The 23,341-nt window shown below is 42.0% G+C and overlaps 1 protein-coding gene across 10 annotated transcripts in view; it reads left to right on the plus strand.

The window, feature by feature from the left end:
- Window positions 1-23,341, plus strand: part of LOC129775927 (uncharacterized) — a 57,332-nt gene that overhangs the window by 13,206 nt on the left and 20,785 nt on the right. For all 10 annotated transcript variants that reach the window (XM_055781195.1, XM_055781199.1, XM_055781197.1 and 7 more), the window contains 2 exons: window positions 13,834-14,174; window positions 16,381-16,791. In XM_055781195.1, coding sequence (XP_055637170.1) covers window positions 13,834-14,174; window positions 16,381-16,791 — 752 coding nt within the window. The remainder of the gene's footprint in view (window positions 1-13,833; window positions 14,175-16,380; window positions 16,792-23,341) is intronic.

Below are 23,341 nucleotides of genomic sequence, written 5' to 3' on the forward strand. Positions count from 1 at the left end.
TGAATAGAACAACATTGATGAACGAGAAATTAGAAATTTCTAAAATTAAATATTTACTTGTTGCATTTCTGATATTTTGCTCTGGTAGAAAAATCCCATATTTCGTTTCAAAATATGCAATTGACCGTTCGATTTAATTTACATAATAGGGGTCAATATTTCTGACAGATAGTTCTTATACCTCTCGGTAATTGAGAAATGTAATAATCATGTTGGATGTATTTTTATGGAAAATAAATGTTTTGAATCTTCAGAGGGGCAATTTTCTTGAAAAAGTGAACGATATCGATTGATGAGATTTTACACAAAATTAAGTATTATTTATCAATTTAAAAAAGACGTGCGATAAATAATAATAACACAGGTTTTCCTTGTCAGGATACCGGAAAATAATCTCTCCCGCCTGTTGTGACAAGTAGAATTTTCGATGTTTCATTTCGTCGAATAGCCGATAATTCGCATAATCACATCACTTACCACAGTGAATCCTGATTCGTACCTTTACCCACTAACAACTATTTTTTCCATTATAGTCGCTAGGGAACCACGCTATAGAGGCGGCCCATCTGGTCTTCGGGCGGCGATTATCATACTAACATTCCTTCCCTTCCCCTGGTGACTGTAAGGACGTGGCCGGCGTCGTTATTGACCATTTAAAGCTTGAATGCGTCATTATGTGTGTTCTTTGTGCAATTTGGTTGATTCAGGTCAATCACGGAGAGCAACTACGAATTGTACAGACTACACAAACTCAAGCTCAAGCTCAAAATAAAGTGTTATTTATCAATGATTTAGTGACCGATAACTCGAGTGACCTCAGAGAGGGCGGAGAACCCGACATACCCATTTTCATGTCGATTGGTTCAGTTTCCGAATCCATAAGAATCAGACAGACAGACAGACATCTATTTTTATATATATAGATCAAATATTAATTATTATCAACTCATAACATTATTAACTTTAGACCAATAACCAGTGGTAAATTATGATGAATAATGATGATGTAATGAAATAACGAATTTCCAGCAGAACACCGAAGTGAAATCGGTGTTCTTTGGGCGGTCTCTTCGCTGTCCAGATACTTTTTTGATGCAACAACATTCAAAATTACTTGAATATATAAAAGCTATAATAAAAATATAAAAGCTATAATAAACTATATAAAAGCGAACTACTTCAACCGACGGTCGCCGGTCATAATAATTTAGATTTGATTTGTAGTGAAGTAAGTGTACCCCCTCTCAGATTACCATCTCTGAAGACAAATCTAAGTATAACTTACAAAAATCTCAGTATTATGATATAAAATCATTATCAGGAAAAAAACTTATATTCATATTCGCCTGTCATTTCTCTTAGTCTTGTATAAGCTTATAAAGGGCTGTGGCTCGAGGCTGGCCGGATATCTGTTATCCGCTATCCGGCCAAACCACTATCCATTTCATCACTTGTTAAAACTTTGTTTTCTCGTCTTGTACTACATTCAATTTCTAATGACTTTTTGATACAGTCAACGTTGGTAGACCGCAGCCTAACATTTGAATCAAGGAAAAACTTGAACGACGATTGCAACAATCAAAGATATCAACGTCCAGCCCAAGCTTAATGTCTATAAACAAATTGATGAAAACCCTCGGACAAGAGTTTTCGTACAGAGGCCATCAAAAGCAAATACATGACAATGGTATCCGGTACTCTTCGTACTGTACGCCCAACACAATGAGATCCGATCTAGATTAGAAGACGACAGAATTAACGTTCTCTGTGTCCTTAAGTATTAGTTTAACCAACAAAAACTTGCAAAATGTTTTTTTTTGCAAACTAATCATTCTAAATAAAAGCCGTTTCTTCAAGAAAATTGGGTATTTTAAAGTATGTTTTTACCGGTGATTTACCGGTTTTACCGGTAATGAAATTTTCAAACGCACCGTCGATGTAAGCGGTACTACTAATGGGACCGATTTCAGGAAACGACGAAACGGTACTGTAATCATACTTGCCTGAGGTAACAAGTTTGAACACTCCCTCACTAGCTCCGCTCCGGACGCAGGAACGGAATGTCTTGGATGGCAGAAGCAGTCAGCAGAGAGACTAAAGCAGTGCTCGACTGTGCCGGGCATTTTGGGAGTATCCATCATGATGTTTTATGCGCATTCCGGTTGGAGTAACAATATTCGGCTGGAAACAGTCAGCGGTGACGGTAACGATGTATGCTCAAGTTCTTCGATGATCAATGACCGGTAAAAGGCAGAAACGACGGAGGCATCAGATTTCGGTACGGTATCAACCCCACCGTCTATATAAGCAACACTATTTTTTTTTTATCCAACATATATATTTTATTAAGGCTCATATGGCGTCAGCCTAACGGGGCCGGGAGTTCAATATTTTGACAATGTTTGCTTAGACTATGTTAGTAATATGTAACCGATTACTCGCGGTTGACTCGAGGTTAGTATTACAAGTGTTCTCATAATTGGTATGTCGCAGTCTTCGATGCTCTGTACGTGTGCCCGACACGGGATACTTCCTATTGGGATGCAGCTGACCATTAATCAGCAACGCCCCCCTAGTCTGTACCCCATATCTAGCGTGGTGCGTCTTTCTCGACTCGAGGAATCCAGGATAGAATGGTCACTAGCCGGCGCAATCATCAGCTCATGTAGAGTTGTCATGAGCGGTACAACCTTTGGCTCTTGTTGAATAATCAGTGGACTGCACAACCTTCGGCCCGTGCATCTGTAAAGAGTGTGTGTATGTATTGCCGCGACTAAGTAAAAGTTTATCGATCGGATAGGAGGGATATGAAACGGGGACACAACGAAGGAAACATCATTAAACGTTGACATCGGCGTTTCTGAGGAACAGGTATAGATGAAGCAGAAGATCAGGATCCCGGCTACCTAAGATATCCCGGATGGGGATATCCGATTGTCTGCCTTGTGCTCTCAGTGCTCTAGAGAGCTGAGAGCGAGCAGCATGGAACCGGATACACGACCAGACAACATGCTCGATGTCGTGGTAGCCATCGCCACAATCACAAAGATTGTTTGCTGCGAGCCCAATGCGATAGAGATGCGCGTTTAGGTTGTAGTGATTGGACATAAGCCGAGATATCACGCGAATGAAATCACGACCTACATTCAATCCCTTGAACCATGCACTCGTCGAGACCTTAGGGATAATCGTGTGTAACCAACGACCGAACTCATCACCACTCCACATGCGCTGCCAACTTACGAGCGTATACTGACGAGGAATGTGGAAAAATTCATTATAAGCAATTTGCCTTTCAAAAAGTGTGCCTTCTAAAGCGCCCACCTTAGCTAGCGAGTCCGCTTTCTCATTCCCCGGAATCGAGCAATGAGAGGGAACCCATGCTAAGGTAATCTTGAATAATTTTTCGACCAAAACACTCAATAGTTGTCTTATTCTTGTTAGGAAATAAGATGAGCGTTTATCAACATTCATTGAGCGGATTGCCTCTATTGAGCTGAGACTGTCTGAAAAAATAAAATAGTGGTCGATGGGCAATGTTTCAATGATCCCTAATGCGTAATCGCACCCAGTTCAGCGACATACACGGAACAAGGATCTTTGAGTTTGAAAGAGGCACTGGAATTTTCATTGAAGATGCCGAAGCCAGTGGACCCGTTTATGAATGAACCGTCAGTAAAGAACATTTTATCAGATCTAACTTTCCCATATTCTGCCGAAAATATCGGCGGAATAGAATCGGAGCGTAGGTGATCTGGGATTCCATGGATTTTTTGTCGCATGGATAGATCAAAAATGACAGAGGAATTGCAGAAGTATGGGAAGCAAACTTGGTTGGAGATGCCTGGTGAAGGGTGCACGTCGTGTGTAAGGTACTCATGGTATAAAGACATAAAACTTGACTGAGGAGTCAGTTGGAGTAGATTTTCGAAGTTATCAATTACCAATGGATTCATGATCTTGCAACGGATGAGAAATCTGTAGGATAATTCTGTGAACCGAAGAGTAAGCGGGGGTACTCCTGCCAAAACTTCGAGACTCATCGTATGTGTCGAATGCAAACACCCCATGGCTATACGCAAGCAACGATATTGTATTCTCTCCAGCCTAAGAATATGAATCCTGGCAGCTGATCGGAAGCAAAAACTGCCATATTCTAACACTGATAATATCGTAGTTTTGTACAACTGAATGAGGTCTCCTGGATGGGCACCCCACCATGTTCCGGTAATTGTTTGGAGAAAATTGATTCTTTGCTGGCATTTCTGTTTCAAATACGCAATGTGTCTCCCCCAGGTACACTTAGAAACAAAATATACACCCAGGTATTTGAAAAACATAGAGTGTTGGATCGTTTTGCCGGATAGGTGAAGCTGGAATTGGGCGGGTTCGTGCTTCCTAGAAAAAACGACCATTTCAGTTTTCTCCGTAGAGAATTCGATACCCAGCTTGAGGGCCCACGTGAACAGATTGTTCAGGGTATCTTGCAACGACTTTTGCAGAACGACGGGATTAGTACCCGTGATGGAAATAACTCCATCGTCTGCAAGTTGTCTCAGCGTGCAGTCTCTAGTTAGACAATCATCCATATCATTGACGTAAAAACTGTACAAGAGGGGGCTTAGGCAGGAGCCTTGTGGTAGGCCCATAAAACTGTAACGAGAAGATTTGGAGCTGCCATGAGAGAAAATCATGTGCTTTTCTGACAGTAAATTGTACAGGAAATTGTTAAGAATTGGTGAAAGTCCACGATTATGAAGCTTCTCTGAGAGAATTCCCATGGAAACTGAATCAAATGCCCCTTTGATGTCGAGAAAAACGGAAGCCATTTGTTCTTTGCGAGCAAATGCGATTTGGATTTCAGAAGATAGCAGCGCGAGACAATCATTTGTCCCTTTACCTCGGCGGAAGCCAAACTGCATATTTGACAGCAAATTGTTCGTTTCGACCCACTTGTCCAAACGAAGTAGAATCATTTTCTCTAACAATTTACGAATACAGGATAACATTGCAATCGGCCTATACGAGTTGTGATCGCAAGCCGGCTTGTTGGGTTTTCGTATGGCTATCACTCTCACTTGTCTCCAGTCATGCGGGACAAGATTCAGCTCCAGAAACTTGTTGAACAAGTTCAGCAAACGCTGTTTTGCCAAGTCGGGAAGATTCTTCAACAAGTTGAATTTAATCTTGTCCGACCCCGGAGCTGAATTGTTACATGAGAGAAGGGCAATTGAGAATTCCACCATCGAAAAATTCTCATAATCGCTTTGAAGTGGAATGTCGCGTACGACGTTTGGTGCAGGAACGGTGTCGGGGCAAACCTTCCTTGCAAAGTTAAAAATCCAACGGTAAGAGTATTCCTCACTTTCGTTTGTATGGTTCCAGCCACGCATTTTCCTAGCCGTATTCCAAAGAGTGCTCATAGCGGTCTCCCTTGACAAACCATTGACGAACTTCCGCCAATATCCACGCTTTTTGCTTTAATCAAACCTTTTAGTTTGGCTTCTAGAGCTTGATACTTTAGAAACCATTCCATTAATCCAGTTTTCCTGAATTTTTTGAAAGCGGATGATTTTTCAAGGTAGACCTTTGAACACTCCTTGTCCCACCAAAGTGATGAAGGACGACGTCGGAAAGTGGTAGCCGGTACACGTTTCTTTTGAGCTTGAAGTGCGCTTTCGTAAATCAAACTCGATATAAAGTTATACTCTTCGAGTGGAGGAAGTTCATGCATTGAAACAATTGCTTCAGATATTATTTCCGCAAATGTTCTCCAGTCAATATTCTTCGTGAGGTCATACGAAATATTGACTGACTCACGAGAGCTTGATTCCAAACCCCTAAACCCCTAACTCAACCAAACCCTGAGTAGAGTTGACATCAGTTTGGAGATGATTTCTAGGTCGTTCTCGAAACTCAAAGCGTCGTTCAATCCGGGACCTGACGGAATCCCATCAGCTTTTCTCAAAACGCACATGAATGACTTGTTGACCCCGCTGCTCCAAATATTCCAGCTTATCGTGTCTACTGGCGTTTTTCCGACCTGTTGGAAACTATCGCATATGTTCCCAGTCCATAAGAAAGGAAATAGACTGGACGTCAATAATTATCGTGGCATTACTTCGCTTTGCGCTTTGGCTAAATTGTTTGAACTCGTTATTATGGAACCGCTCAACGCTCTCAGCAAGCCGTACATTAGCACTGACCAGCACGGATTCACGACGGGTCGCTCCACCACCACAAATTTACTATGTCTCACCTCCTACATTACCAATTCTATGTTACAATACGCTCAAACGGACGCCATTTATACAGATTTGACTGCGGCCTTTGATAAATTGAACCACCGTATAGCTGTTGCCAAACTCGACAGGCTTGGGATTAACGGCAACCTTCTGCAATGGTTCCAATCATACCTCACTGGCCGCCGACTAGCCGTCGTTATTGGCGACTGTCAATCCTCTCTATTTGCTGCTACTTCTGGCATACAACAAGGTAGTCATCTGGGTCCGCTGATTTTTTTGATCTATTTTAACGACGTAAATTTGGTGATTGAAGGACCACGACTGTCATACGCAGATGATCTGAAAATTTACCTTCGGGTCTGCTCAATTGAAGATTGTCACTTCCTTCAAGACAGTTGGATGCTTTCGCCGATTGGTGTATGCTCAACCGCATTGATGTAAACCCCGCTAAATGCTCCGTCATCTCGTTCTCGCGCACGAGAAAGAACATATTGTATACGTATGTCTTGCGTGACTCAGAAATCGAGCGCGTTAGTGAAGTCAAAGACCTAGGGGTAATATTGGACACGCAACTCTCGTTCAAACCGCACATCTCGTTCATTGTCAATAAAGCGACCAGAACTCTTGGATTCATCTTCAGAATTGCCAAAAATTTCACTGGCATCTACTGCCTCAAATCTCTCTACTGCTCTCTATCTCGCTCTGTTTTAGAGTATGGTTCTGCAGTTTGGACTCCTCACTACAACAATGGCGTCGAAAGAGTTGAGTCTGTTCAACGAAGGTTCGTGAGATATGCACTCCGCAGATTGCCGTGGACGGACCCCTTCCGATTACCGAGTTACGAGAGTCGTTGTCAGTTGATTAACCTGGAACTTTTATCGGTCCGTAGAGATACAGCCAGAGCTCTGTTCATAGCTGATGTTTTGCAAGGACGCATCGACTGTCCCGTTCTCTTGGAGAACATCAATATCAACGTCCGACCTCGAGCTCTCCGGAATAATGCGATGCTAAGATTGCCCGTACAACGTACGAACTACAGCATGTTTGGTGGATTTAGTGGTTTGCAAAGATTATTCAACAGAGTGACCATGTTGTACGACTTCCATTTATCCCGAACGCTTCTTCGCCGGAGGTTTAGCTCTTTTTTTTTCTGAACTAGTTTAATTTACCATAGGTTTTTAGTTTCGATGTTAGTTTTATTATGTGACGAACTTATGTAGTGTAACATTCATGTTTAGATATAAGTAACATCATTGGGGCCTTCACAGCCTGTTGATGAATAGACAATAAACGAATTCATTAGCGATCGATAAAATTATTGGTAGGTGATCACTACCGTGGGGATCTTGGATTACCTTCCACATGCAATCCAGGGATAACGAAGAAGAGCATAGAGATATGTCTAGCATGCTTGCCCGTGCAGGAGGGTTGGCTATTCTGGTTGCTTCCCCGGTATTCAAAACTGTCAATTTGAAGTTGTCGCACAGATCATAAATCAAAGTGGCACGGTTGTCATCGTAGAGTGATCCCCATGCTGTTCCATGGGAGTTAAAATCACCTAAGATTACCCGCGGCTCCGGCATTGCCTCGGTAGTATCAAAGAACTGATGGCGGCCTACCGTAGTTCTGGGAGGGATATATATCGAAGCAATGCAGAGGTCTTTGCCATTGATTTGTGTCTGGCAAGCAACAACTTCAATGCCTGTCATCGATGGGAGAGTGACTATATAGAAGGAGTGACATTTTTAAATCCCCAATAGTACGCCACCAAACGAGTCATTTCGATCGAGGCGAATAATGTTGAAATCGTGGAAATTCAGCTCATCGGCTGAAGAAAGCCATGTTTCACAGAGAGAAAATACATCACAGTTAGAGCTGTGAACTAAAAATTTAAACTGATCTAGTTTAGGAATAATGCTTCTGCAATTCCACTGTATTACAGTGGTCAAATCCTTGACCTCTTGCACTGAATCAGGCATCGAGGGAAATGAACGCTGCCAAAAAACCACATTTTTCTTTCAAAAATGTTCTCACAATCGGAAGCAAACATAATACTATGCTTTTAAGAGGGTCATTTATATTTAAAGCATTTAAAATGTTGTCCACCAGGTCAGAAAGCGCAAGCAAACCAGATTGTGGCTGTTGCCTCGACCGCGAAAATGGAACAGACGGGGTGGGTGCTGCTCCGGGAAGTGCTGAGGACCCCTGGTGCGTAGAAGAACCGCTTAAACCAGGAGGTACTTTCTGCGGTCTATTCTCAGCACGTTCAATTCGAGTTTTCATTCCAACTTGGGAAGTTTCGGTCGTCTTTCTGGGGAGTGATGGAAAAGAAGTAATTTTTCTTTTCCTGACGGCACCCTGCGATGTACTCGAACTTCCTACATTGGGAGCGTCAGCAACAGGCTCGTCGTTCTGCAGAATGGAGTAGGGATTGTCCTGATTCGTTGGTACGGAACTTTTAAGCATTTCTGCATAAGTCCGCTTGGAACGTTCCTTTAAGGAACGCTTGATTTTCTCACCTCGTTAACAACACTATTAATGAGACCGATTTCAGAAAGCGAAGAAAAGGTACTGTAGTCGTTCTTGCCTGAGATAGCAAGTTGGAAAACTCCCCTATCAGCTCCGGACAAAGGAACGGAATGTCTTGGGTGGCAGGAGCAATCAGCGGAGAGACTACAGTGGTGCTCGACTGTGCTTCCGTCATGCCGTTCTGCGTGCATTCCGTTGGGAGTAGCAGCGGTCGGCAGGATGAACGACGACTGTATGACATTGTCATTCTTAGTAGGGAAGTTACTAGTACTACGGCTATTGTCTATTCATACAATAAGTATCTTTGAGAGCAAGGACCGACACTGATATTGCGAAAACGCTCTTGATGCAGGCTGAATGGAAAGCACAAGAAGAAAAATTCTGGGCATAACGTGTTAAGCATCCAGTATTCTTTTAGAATTCATTGTATTCGGTGTCTTCCGCTGGCATGAATTAATGATAATTGGATAACTAACAAACGTTGCGTTAGAAAACCCCATTCTCACTGCGGGTATTTAAATCTGCAGATTTACAGGAAAAATACATCAGCAACACGATAACGGCAGCAGTCGATCCCCTTTTCAGTCTTCTGGTTATCTTCACACTGTCAAGAGCAGTAGAATGAAAGGTGCATTATGCACCAAAATAACGCAAAGCGATGAATATGATTAACGGCAATGCTCTTGAACCCATTATTCTGGTCATGGCACAAACAAATACTGCATTTCGTGTTCTACCGTCGGACCGATTAGAAACGATAGTGTGGAGGAATGGATCTGATTGAGGAAGAATGGAAGAAGAGCAAACTAATGACTCCATTGCATGCACCGATTCACTATGACTTTCAATGTAGTTGAAATTCACTTTCTACCCTGACATGCAGTCACATAGATTCTGTATAGCTATATATGCTACGTTTAACTATTTTGAGGCACTTTCTGCTGAAATCATGAGTCAGAGAAAATAATGTGCCCTTATCAGATAGACGTAAGTTTCCATCTTCTTCTTCTGTTGGTTCGAAAAATATGGTCGATACGCGGCGGAGGAACCATTTTCCACATGCGACGAAGGAAATCAAATATTGCCTGTAATTTTAAGGCTGACTCTGGTAGTGGCTCTGTTACAGCTGTGCTATGGAAAACCGAACGGAGCCTTCGCTTTCCTTCCTTTCCTTTTCGAATCTGGTCGGCGGTTCGGTAGAGATATCGACCAAGACAGAGGGGTAATTTATGTTGCAGTATAATTATGACTTTTCCAAAAATAAAATAATAATGTGCCTCTTGGCTCAGGAAATGTTCTCAACGATCGCGCCAAGGTAGTCCCGGTGACATTGATTGCACACTATACCGATTGTGAGAGGTGTATGGAAATAGTTTAGTTCCGACCAGACGAGTCGGTTTGATTTTCATTGGAAGATATTCAACGGTTTTGTGCTGATGTGAATTTGACGAAATTAGCATCAATGTTATGAAGCACAGTAGTAGGAGAAGGAGACATTCTAGTCGGAACATTCATACGCGTTTTGTTGGAAGTTAACTTATTGTGTATAAATTTTAATGATTGATGATATAACTGCTGTTCTACGCATAGTTGTCTCATGTTACTTTTGGAAAATTTTCACTTTTCTTCATGAAACGATGTTTTTATGCGAAATCTTTCGCAAAAAAGTTATTGTTTGTTCTTAGCTTTTAAAAAAACAACATCAAGCTCAATTTTCCCATATTGATATTCTATGCATAACTGTTCTGCCATGTATTTTTTGTAGATCCATAATAAATGAATCGGTTCATGTACAAAATTTGTATGCCACGCTTTCAAACGGGCTAATACTCTTATTTCTGGTTTGAAAGAACGGACTAATTCTCAAACAAATGATAAAAAGTTTAACAGAACACTCGTTAGCGAATGCCTAATAAAAATGAGATTTATATTCTGCAAATGTGTTGCAGATCACTTCTATCTTCATAAAACGATGTATTTATGCATAATCTTTCGGAAAAACACAAAAAAACTTCTAAAAAATTCTTCTAAAAAATCTTATAATCAAGCTTGGTTGATTCAAGTGACGGGAACTTTTCACATTTCATTAAACAATAGTTTACTGCTCAGAAAAATCCGATGTATTGCTAAACTGGAATTCTCAAAGCTTCTGGTAGACAAATTTGATAGAAAACTTTGATTGCGTTTTTCTTAGTTGCTGATTTTGGAACATAAGACAACTATGCGTAGAATAAAGTGACCAGATGGTCAAAGGTCTAACGCGGGACAGTATTATTTCTTTCTGAGTATCGGTACTCAGTTGTAATTTTTCGGTGGTTTAGATTTTGTGTACACCCGAAAATCACTCGCTCAATCAGAGCATTTACGCCTGGCAAGCACGATTCAAATTCTACAATTTTCTTCAAATTACCGAATGGAATGCTCGAAAATTCCAATTCATTGTTCATCGATTTTAGTATTATCGTATACATTCAAAAAATGGATTAATTTCGGATGACGATGAAAGATAATTTATAGGAACAAATTTTTTTCAAATCTCACGTTTATTAAGTCTACAACAAAAATGATTCAAGGCTGTTGATTCGCTGCAGCAGCACTGTCAAGCAACTCGATGATTTTTCCATAGTGCAAGCTCCATCCCACAGCGAAAAAGTTGGACATCCTGAGACATTTTGTGTCCCCCAGATATAGCCGATCTGGTATTTACAATATAATCTCTTTGTCGCTCCTTAAGCTGGGAGATCGAAGCAACCGGCCAAACGGTGGAGAAAAATCTGACCAAAATTGACATTTTTATGCGGAAGCGTCAAACGAGACCGGCCGTACCTGAGCAGCAGGCAATCAACCAGAAGGAGTAGCTTGAGGTGCTGGTGAAAAACTTCTTTTCTGCGAAAGAAGTGAAAAACTTCTTTTCGTACTCATAATGAAAGACGAGACGTACTTGATGCTAGAATTCAACGAATGCCAGGGGACCGGGTACTTTACGTTCCCCAGATAAGCGATGACGTCAAATATATCATTCACATCAAGTTCTCGAAGAAGGTCCTTCTCTGGCAGACGTGAAGGGATTGTCCAAGCCGCTCTTCTTTCGAGTCATATGGTGAACGGGGAGATATATAGTACGAAGTGCTTGCCGGAGTTGGGAAGGTGATGTGGTCTTTATGCCGAACCTGGGATCAGCCCATTACGCCAAAAGATCACTGGAGGATGGATCAGCTGGAGATAAACATTGTCGCGAAGACCACCAACCTTACCAACATTCCCCAGCTGCGCCCGATAGAAAACTTTTGGGCGAATGGCCAAAATAGAGAGACAGGCGACCACCAAAGCCACGAAAAGGTAAAATAACACGCCGATATACATCTTTTCATCGGCCATGGTTCAGGTTCCGGCCAACTTCCGTAAGACCGCCCAGTGCTTCATTTACGATACTTCATCGAACAACTGCCTCTTCCTGTCGAGTATACACACTAGTTCTTCCGGCTTATTTAAAACGTTAAGCCCTGACGAGCTAGGGGACCAAAGATGAACTTTTCGTCTGACTCACGTGGGTCCCTGCGGATCAATAGGGGACTTTTATAAAAATCATTTTCCAATTTTGTTGCTGTCGCTTCCAGTTGACACTCTCTAAACAAAAAGCCCACTATCGGTGCGATGAAACCAGCTCAACGTATCAATCTTTGGATGCATTAGAAGCGCTCTTGAACAGTCTGCCAAATAGAAGTTTTTTTTTGAAGTTCATTCATTTAAGAAAATCAACATGATCAAGTTGTGATATTGAAATATATTGATATCGCGGGACATTTTCGTTTCTTTTGCCAAATGCGGGACGTTTCGCGGGACGGAATCTTGCGCGGGACATTTTGTTGAAATGCGGGACTGTCCCACGTAACGCGGGACATCTGTTCAGTTTACATAAACAGAAATCTGAAATTCAAAATGTAACTATGCAATTCAACCACCTGTCCATATTACCCCCACTGTCCGTCTTACCCGCGGTTCCCCTATAATGATTTATTCACCATTTACCGATAATAGGCATTTATCAGTTATTGTATTGTATATTGCCCAATCAATTCGTGCTCAATTCATGTTTTTACCGTGTAGGTCTTGCTACTAACAATTAATGTAATTGTGGTCCAAGATGTCATAATATCGAGCATGTTGTTGATGAATTTAACTGACTGCTGATTTAGAAGATCGAAAGTGTATACTCACGCATATCAGATAGCTTGAGTAGTCGCAATCTTAATATTATGCTCCCCATATATGTCTTCATAAGAAACCCACTTCGCTTCCTCGAATGCACATGCCCATTCTTCTTTCCTTTTCCTATACATAAGCAGAACTTAGCACCCAATGAAATCAGTTCACTCCAGCAGCTACACGAGCTTCCCAAGAGAGCATTCATGGCCATAGAATACTCACCGGACTATAAAGTTTTCACAAACAATGTTCCGGATAACGTGGCAAAAAGGAGAAAATGCTATTTTTATCTATAATATATTGTCATATAGTCATAGATATTTTTGACTTAGGCTTGTATTCATGTAGATCTTAGCTATTTAGACTGATGACTCTCTGTCTTCTTCTGCATAATTAAATGAACAGAAGAAAAGGGTAGTAAAGCCTTTAATGGTATTTTTGTGTACATTTTTTAACAGAATGTTGTTCCGGATTCTACCACGTTATCTCATCTAACCCGTTCAAAGGATACAAGTTCATACAGGAAACGAGTTTTTTTTTTCAGGGCTTCTATTTGATGTATCAAAAGTGAAAAAATACAGATTTAAAAACAACGAAAAAACTCAATTCAAATGCAATTGCTACACACAATCACAGTCCTATGTCAAGATCCCGTCCGTACCCCTAGGCTCAGACCCATCAACTTTTTTCCTACGAACCTCTTCATTATGCTATTCTGCCCTGTGGAACAAAAGCTATTTATTGATTACTTCTCGACCGAATAAATACAGCCGGCATCATATACATATATTAGGAAAAGTCTACAGTAATCATTCTTTTATCTTTCTTTTTTTTGTTCCCTTGCGTCGCGTAGAAGAAACATCTGAGATCCGTTCAACAACGACGACAGCCACGACAACGACAATGGCACCGACGGCGACGATGGAACGAAACGGCCGGACTGACGCCACCGGGCGGTCTGCAGCACTCGAGCGAGCCTACGTGCACGACGTGTACGAACATTGCGAGGAACCCGTTGGCCAAATACGACCCAAAGTGGCACAATTCCTAGCAGGACTAGAACCGGGCTCGATGGTTTGCGATGTGGGCTGCGGAAACGGACGGTACCTGTCCGGATTCAATCCGATGATCTGCACAATCGGCGTGGATCGCTGCTATAGGCTAACGAAGGTCGCACGCGGAAAGGGGGAAGAGGTTGGTATACACAATCTGCTGTTTCCATCAAAAATTTTCATTTGAAACAACTTTTTGAGGATAGACAAGTAATACATACAGTGAGGGTAAAAATAATAAATACACTGCTAGTTTAAGTTTTCCCTACTCGCGTACTAGTTCCATGTGATGGATACGGTCAAGTTACATTTTTGTGATTTTCGGACAAGCTATCAGAAAGTAAACATAGACATAACGAGACTGAAAAGACGAAGAAAAATTTTTCGGTGAAATTCAGTCTTTCAACCGATTGCCATGAGGAACGACTTGTTTGCCTTAGAATGTTTACGAAGATTCTTCTTCATAATGGCCCAGCTTCTGGTTTGTATTTTGGTCAGACACGAAACATTTTCCCTTTTCGCCGCTGCCCTCAATGACAGTTTCGGGTTCCGAGTTGAAAAGACCCACTACCTTCGCATCTGTTTTATGATGCGCTGGCTTTACTGGGCTCTGGACGATGGTCAGACTTTCCCCGAAGTGATGCAGATCTTCACACATCGTGGATTTCTGAAATCAAAAATAAAATTCTAGCTCTCGAGCGGATAGAGCGGTATTATTGTTTCGAACGGACAGTAAGCCATTATGTAAACAAATAAACTTATTCCGACAACCAATGCCTGCTGTGATTACATAGGGGAAAAGGGGGGAATTTGGACCACCTAAGCAAATCGCCTAATATTTCCAAACCAATACGGTCTAAATAAAAAATGTCACATTGTATACTGAGCTACACTTGTTTTCTCTCAATAAATAATGTTTAATCATTATATAAATCTTCAATCTACCAAATATATCATAAAATGAAAGAGATGATTTTTGGACATTAAAATTTGATGCGGGGTGATTTGGACCGTCTGTGGGGTGATTTGGTCCAGTGTGTGTTTCATCGAAAAAAAACATACTTATGTTTATGTAAAGTATTTTGGGATAATGTTACAATCAGTAACAATGTTTTGGGGTCGATACAAGGTGTCTTGGCCAGATCCCAGACCAGACACCATCTCGAATTCTGCATGAATCTTTTCACTGTTGGGCGAGCATTTTCAAACACTTTTGATGCTTGATCAAAGAAAATCCGTTCTCAATGGTCTGCGTTGCTCTTTCAAGCTCCTCCTTCTTCCAACGTTGTCGTCTGTCCATCCTCTTATTGTAATTCAACGGCATCTGGAATCAATTAAACCAAAGAAAGTTTGAGACCTGTAGGACCAATTCACCCCACAGAAACGTGTCCATGTCACCCCACACAACACGCAAAAATTAAAATGCAATTAATTTCATTTATTGTTATCGAACTTACAGTTTCGCTACATCAAATTGTTCCTCTTCTGTAGGCGAACAGAACTTTACTACACAATACACGAAAAGTTTGTTTAATCAGCGGGGAAAACCTTAAAACCACGATCGGAAAACTCACATTTTTTGACGCTCAAAGTATTTGATGTATTTATGCTACCGTTTCCCTCTACTTGTGAAGTTTTACCAAAGTTTTTTTACTTTAGGTACATACGGTTCAACAAGAGAAGGAAATGACATTATAGAAAATCCAAGTTGAGCCGTAATTTTTGAGATAAAGGAGTGGTCCAAATCACCCCATATGACCAAATCACCCCGTGTTACCCTACACTTTTTGCTTGATTCAGATATTTTGAAAAAGTTTACTCAGGAAATACCTTAATGGCAACGTTTTTCCTAGCTAGGTTATTCCAATTCAATAATCACCGACAGTAATAACAATCAATATTCTAAACAAGCCAACAAATTTCCATCCGTATGAAAATAAAAAGGAATCTTGAAACATAGAATAGGCATTCGAACGCGGAAGAAAGTTGGGTGGAAAATTTCATGAATTATGTAAAAATATCTGCGCACTGCATCAAATAGGGGGAATGAAAGAGAAGAAAAATGTTAAGGTATCCTTCTTATTCGAAAACAGACCTGTTCTGAGATTTTCACAAACAAAGATTATATTTGTACTTACCCATTCCACTGCCAGCCTTAATGTTTGCGGTTGAGCATCTTCACATTCTCGGGAGAAACAACAATAAGCGGAAAATCACTCCAACAAGCCACCGCGTTAAGGTTAATTGATACTAAGCAGTATCGCATTGATTTGTGGACAAAATATGTCCTACATTTCACACCGCTCCGGTTTATCCTTCATTACAGCATTTCGTTCTCTGCTCAACAGGTGGCGATATGTGATAATTTAGAACTGCCATTTCGTGACGAATCGTTTGATGCAGTACTCTCGCTGGCGGTGGTGCATCACTTTGCAACGACCGAACGCCGCGTCGGAGCTATCCGGGAGTTGGCTCGCATTCTACGGATCGGGGGACGTGTCATCATTACCGTTTGGGCTCTGGAGCAGCGGCACCGACGATTCGAGTCGCAGGATGTGCTAGTGCCCTGGCAGCCGCCACGTGCAAAAAACGTCGCCATGTCGGACGAGGAGGACGACGAAGACTTTTTGCCGCCATACCACGCGTATACGGAAGACTCAACCAATTCGAGCCGCTCGGCAGGCGACGGAGACAGCTCGAGTTTGTCTTCGTCATCGCCCGGCGAAACCTGTTACAGCTTTGTCAGACGCGCCATACAGGTGAGTGCACGCTTTTGACAGTATGGGCGTCAATAAACCCTTCGCATTTACAATTTTCAATATACCTTATTATCACTAATTAGATGTTTACAATTTATTGTTCGTACTATTTGTTTGAGACCCATTCCATGAGGTTATGCACCGAAGAACCAAATTACAGATCAAGTTTTAGGAGAAAATGTGTTAGTTTTTCGAAAATTGGAAAAAATGGCGTAAACCGAAATGCAAAGTCGCGAATTGATTTTGCACCAGGAAGCACCAGGGAAATCCTCATCTCTCTCATCGGGACGTCGGAAAACAACCCGGAATCGTGCAGTCAACGATGTGTCGTGTGATTAAACGTTACTATGAAACTCTGAGCATCGAACGAAAGGAGAAATGCGGTCAGAATGGATGTTCTATTAGTGATCAGGATCACAAGCGTGTCGTGGAAGCGTTTAAGCGGAATCTCAGTGCATCGATAAGGGATATGGCCAAAAAATAATCTGCTCAAGTCTTTCGTTCAAAGAGCCAAAGACCGGGAGGAATTGCATACGTACAAAGTGCAGAAGGCTCCAAATCGCGACGAGCGGCAAAATACGGTGGAAAAGTCACGGACCCGGAAACTGTACACCCAGATGCTGACGAAGCCTCATTGTCTCATCATGGATGATGAGACTTACGTCAAGGCGGGCTTCCGCCAGCTCCCGGGGCTACGGTTCATTACCGCCCAGCACAAGTTGGATGTTCCGAAGGAAGTAAGGAAGCAGAAACTTTTTTTTGCCCAGAAATGTATGACTTGGCGAGCGATCTGCTCATATGGCAAACAGAGTGCGTCGTTCGTGACTACCCGAACCTTTACGACATATTAGCTAGCGATGTCCTTTGTGCACAAAGTTTTATCGACAAAATCAGTCACGAGACCACGCTTGGACGATATTCGTCCTGTTGAAAGACGTAATGATCCTTCCCCTAGAGTGCCCAAAGTGCCGGAGCCATAACCTTCTCGGTTATAGTACATGGCGTTGATCTTAATTTTTTCCTCGATAAACACTAGTGGGAGCTTTCCACGCCTAAATATGACTCCCCATACCATCACAGATGCAGCGTTCTGGATCCGATGGATTTTTATGTGGGACGAAGGGCGCCCACAGCTGATCATTTTGAACATTGTACGGCTGTTGCAAGACAAAGAGTTCCTCATCAGAGAACACGAACTCCTGACCTGTGTGCCCCGAAGATATCAGTTTGACTCTGTCCAGCCTCTTCTCCATTGTAGCCTTCGTTACCCCGTGAATCTTGCATTTCTTGTACGGTTTGTATCCTAGATCCTTCGTCTTGATGGAGTAGGCAGTCCCTATCGAAACATTCAGGTCAGCTGCGATCTTTGGGATCGAATGGTTCATTTTTCGACGAACCCGCTCCCTCACCACCTTGATGGTGCTAACGTACTCACCGAACGCGGTCGCCGGGATCTCGCACGGTCCTTAGCCGAGCCCGTCTCCCGGTACCTCCGGATGGTGGTATAGATTTAATTCCACTTCACCTCGTGGGATTTCAACCACCGGAATATGTCACCGGGTCGCTCACCTCTCGCAAACAACTTTACCACGACTTTACCACCCTTCATCGTGCGCGGTAAACAAACTACAAATGGCAGCAAGTCGACACCGTGCGCGTCGGTTAGCCTATATGAGATGCTAAAGCTGACAACAATACCAATACACAAAAGGCACATAGTGCGCATCTACACAACGATGAAAAGTTGTATTCGAACTTATTAAACACCCTGTAAAACGTGTCCGCGACGGTAATTTCTGGCCGCTGAACCGCTCTAAAGTTACTCACCATTAGCACTTTTGTTTTGGGCTATTCGTATTCAATTTTCAATTACGTCGATCATCTCAGTTGCTAACATCTCCACGATCCGTTCAGTACTTTGTTTTTAATAGGCTTTAAACTTTGCAGTTCATTCACCTCTATCACGATCAGCGTTTCGCTCACTACTGTTGGTACAACGCCATCCACAAAACCAACACTCTGTACACTTCTAAGCAGCTTCAACTTCAGTTAACACACCGTCGAAAATTGCCAAAACTATTGCCGTGATCTCCATCGATATCTGTCCCATGAATGTCTCGTAGGCCAGAGAACGATTCTAAAGTAGAGTCTTCAGCGGAACCGTGTCATGGGTTAAATAACAGGTTTCATCATTTATTTATTTATTTATTTATTTATTCCATCAAATTGTCTTAATGAACCCACTTGAATCTAAAACAAATACATACACTACTTCGAAGCGGGGTTAAAATCAAAGAGGTGAAAAATCTTATTAAAGGTATACCCCAACTAGCGTTGGCAGAAAACATTTCATCATTTGGTGTGCTAGAGAGTCAAATGCGCGAATAATGAGCTGTTTTAAAAGTTTAAAAATGGTTTGTATGTATGCGTACAGACATCTTTTTCTGTTTTCTTTTCTCATTTCATTTGGGATTCTGTAAAAAAAAGTCCATACGACGTCAATGGGGATCGAACCAAGGCAGGCTAGAATGCAAAGCTACTTTAAATGATCACGCTATCCACATGGCTAACGATGCTTCAGCAGTTGTTCAACAAATACGTGATAATATTGCACCAGTTTATAAAATGAAGTTGGGAAGTGTTTTTAAGAGCAAAAAAGGAGCACATGAAGGAGAACAATATCTATCTCGGTCTGGGCCGTGTATGTGGCAAAGTATGCGGAAAGCTTATTTGTCTTTTGTTTCGCTCGCTCGTATTAATCTTATATTGCTGCACCATGTAGATTATACAAATGCTTACCAGTAATTGTGAGTCATGACATTTTCTGTTATGTTATGTCTCATTTAATGTCATAAATCTGGATGACAAAACATGAGCTAAAAGTCAATTTTGGGAGTAGCAGACATGAATTCCAACGGATCATGCTGACCATACACACTGTTCCGGAAATCAAGCCTTAGGAAGTCACGGTGACGTAAGGTGCGCTCTGGAGTATACATATTGCGGATAGCTAGCAAGGAAGGAGAATCAATCTCACTCCTCAGCAGTTTCGCAACAAACATGGCCTGTGATGCAGATCGCCTATTCTCCAGAGTATCAATTTCCAGCAAGTTACAGCGTTCCTCGTAAGGCGGCAATTCCCTTGGGTTCCGCCACGGAAGATTCCTCAAAGCACGACGCACGAACATTCTTTGGACAGATTCAATGCGCGCTTTCCAAATGCCGTGGAAAGAGCACCATACGACAGATTTCGCTTCCTGGTAAACGAAATAATTTGGCATTTCTCATCGCTCAGCGTCATACAATTTCGTGCACACCACGTCTCAAAAATGTTCAGCAAGCCTTGAAGATGATGACAATTAGCTATGTTCTCTGCGATAACGTAGACCTTAGAATCATCAGCATAGAAGAGTCTCGTTCCTCGGGGCAAGATCAAGGACACGTCATTTATGAACAATGAATAAAGTTGCTCCCCTGAGGCACTCCAGATATGTTTGTGAATGACTCGAACTAATATGGCCCAATTTGCACACACAAAGCTCGATTCGTCAGGTATGACCCGAACCACTCGACAAAACCGTGGGCTACACCACATTTCACTAATTTTTCGAGAAGCATTCGATGATCGACCCGGTCAAAAGCTGCCTTCACAGTCCAAGTAGACGGCATCCACATGCTTACCAGCATCCATGGCACGGATACAACGCGTTGCGAACCCAACTAGACTGGTGCTCACGGATCTTTGCAGGTAGAAACCATCCTGATTCGTTGATATGTACTGCTTGCAACTGGCAAAAAGCGATTCATTTATGATGATTTAAAACAGTTTTGAGCAGGCGCAAAGAGAAGTAATGCCGCGATAGTTTCTAGCATCTCGTCTATCTCCTTTATTGTGAATGGGAAATAGATGCGATTCTTTCCAGCTTGAAGGAAACACGCGCTGCTGCAGTGATCGATTAAAAAGTTTCGTCAGCGAAGAGGCCAGTGCAGAACTGCATTTTTTCAACACTGCTGGTGAAATTCCATCCGGACCTGGAGCATACGTGAATTTAAGGTTTTAAATTGCTTTAACTACCTCATGCTCATATATTTCGAACATTTCTAAGCTAAACACATCCCGAGGAGCATCCTGGACAGCTAATCTAACTTGTTCAAGCTGAGCTGTATAACTGTTGAAAGCGCGTTTGAACTGTCGAACAAAAAGTTCGCATTTTCCACTGATCGAATCAGAAGAGAACTCGTCGAGATGCACTGATGTTGGAAGACCGTTTTAATTTTTTTGACAAACGATCAGAACTGTTTTGGATTCACACGTTTACTCAATACGAATTTTGTATTGGGCATACAAAAATGCATCGTATCTCCTGCACTCATTACTAGCCTGATTGAACTGCAGCTTCGAGTGTTGAGATCGTTGACTGCAGTAGCAACGTAGAGCAGCAGGTCGACGACGTTTCAGCAAGCGAAAATGATTGTTTGACCATGGCGTTTTACACGGAGGAGGCCTTTGACATGTACTGTAATCGCCTGAAGTACAACGTTGACGAAAAATCCAACGGCTTCATCGATATCTTGAATCGTGTCCAGAGTATTCCAGTCGACCACAAACAATGGTGCACACAAACGCTCAAAATTGGCCCGTTTGAAATCGTATCCAGGATCATTACGTTCAGTTCCGTATGTTACAGCTGTTGGACATTCGACGACTAGCTCGAATGGAGGATGGCGAGGATCAATCTTAGAGAGCGCTTCAATGGATTCGCTAATGAGGTAACTCGGTAGCACTATGTCGTTAACGAGGACAAGATCAAGAGTGCGGTTCTCTGTATTCTCCAACCTGTTAATCTGAGACAAGCCGAGGAAGCAGAAACCATCCAGAAATAAGCTACTGGTAGTACGTTGTTGAGAGCGATCCAGATCAACTGACGCGTAGCCATCTTCGTTTACAGTCCAGTGTACATCGCATAAATTATAGTCACCAAACTGTAGTACAATGTCGTTAGGAGAGAGATTCGAGTGAATTGCGCCGATTGAATCGATGTGTTTGCGAAAAGCAGGGATGTCATTCAGATAGAGAGCTCGAATGCTAATGGCTCTATCCATAGATTCCATCCTGATCCAAAGCTGTTCAAGCGAATCTTCGACCGGTGTTGGATCCAAACAGGAACTGTATCGTGACGAAACAGCAATAAATACTCCACCACCCGTTGATTTGCGGCTGTTTTGAGCGTTGCGATCCATTCTGTATACAGAGTAGCCGTAGAGTTGCGACGAATAGATGCAATCATCTAACCAAGTCTCGGTGAGTACAACCATGTCGTAATCAGCATCGCTGACAGTCAAGAAAAAAGCATCGATTTTAGTACGTAATCCGCGGACGTTCTGATAATAGATGCGTAGGCTACTGGAAGGTACAGAAGCATCAGGAGAGTAAATGTTGGTTGATGTGTCATACTTGCCGAATTGAGCAAACTGGAAGATCCCTTCGCCAGACCCTCCAGCAGGACCGGGACGACTGGTATAAGATGGATTAGGTCCAGGAAGTGGGAAGCGATTCATCTCAACCCAGTGTCGCTATTCTCGAGATAATTGCATCGAAATCATACGAATTATTCACTGTGTGCTCCTGAATTAGACGACAGCGAAAAGTCTTTCGAAAGAACGTCAACTTTAAAAACTTATGGCTTGTGGTGAAGGTCGCCCTTTAAAATGGCGGACGGCGGCTCGAATAGCTGAATAGCTGAGCTGAACTGGGACTGTGAATCATTGACGAGCATTGTTGCCACACGTAAAAATTTATTCGGAATGGTACAGATTTTTTCGTTACAGATTCTGTCCGGTACAGAGTACAGATTTTCGTCGAAAAGTACAGATTTGTATAGATTTTTTCCACGTGTGAAATTTCTTACATTTGAACAACGCAACATTGAGGTACATGACGATTTTTGGCCCTGCTCCTGGTGCTGCTGATCATCAAAACATTTACAATCGAAAGATTAATCAGTTTCATAAGGATGGATTTCCTTACAAGGATTGTCTGAAAAGATTCGCATCGGACGGTGCGACGTATGTTTTGACACAGATCAACAGATTGATTGTTTGTTCCAGGCTGAACAACCTGAATTCACGATACTGAATTCACGACATAAAGAGCTGAAAGATTTTTATTTGATCATTCTCACTAATATGAAGATTATTAGAAAAGCGACAAGAATTTTTAGGTTGGAATAGCAGCAGAAGAAATTATCGAAACTATGGACAGCGAAAGATAGATAATTTCAAAGGATATAAAGTCGCAGTTTTTTCGTGAATCTTATCAAGCAAATGAGATTCGTGAAGCTGATCAAGCTAATTGATCCGACGCTCAAGGCTGCGGCAATGTTAAATCCCAGAAACTTTTCAAAATTGACAAGCATTAACATTGTGTTAGAAGCGTTTCCAGGATTCTACAAAGCGTATGTACAATATAAGGAGAATTAATTCCGTACCCTAAAGATAAATTTACTCCGTAAGGAAATCACAGTTTCAGAAAACGAGCATGTGCAGGGTT

The sequence above is a fragment of the Toxorhynchites rutilus genome, chromosome 3, assembly GCF_029784135.1.
Source record: "Toxorhynchites rutilus septentrionalis strain SRP chromosome 3, ASM2978413v1, whole genome shotgun sequence".
Lineage (NCBI taxonomy): Eukaryota > Metazoa > Arthropoda > Insecta > Diptera > Culicidae > Toxorhynchites > Toxorhynchites rutilus.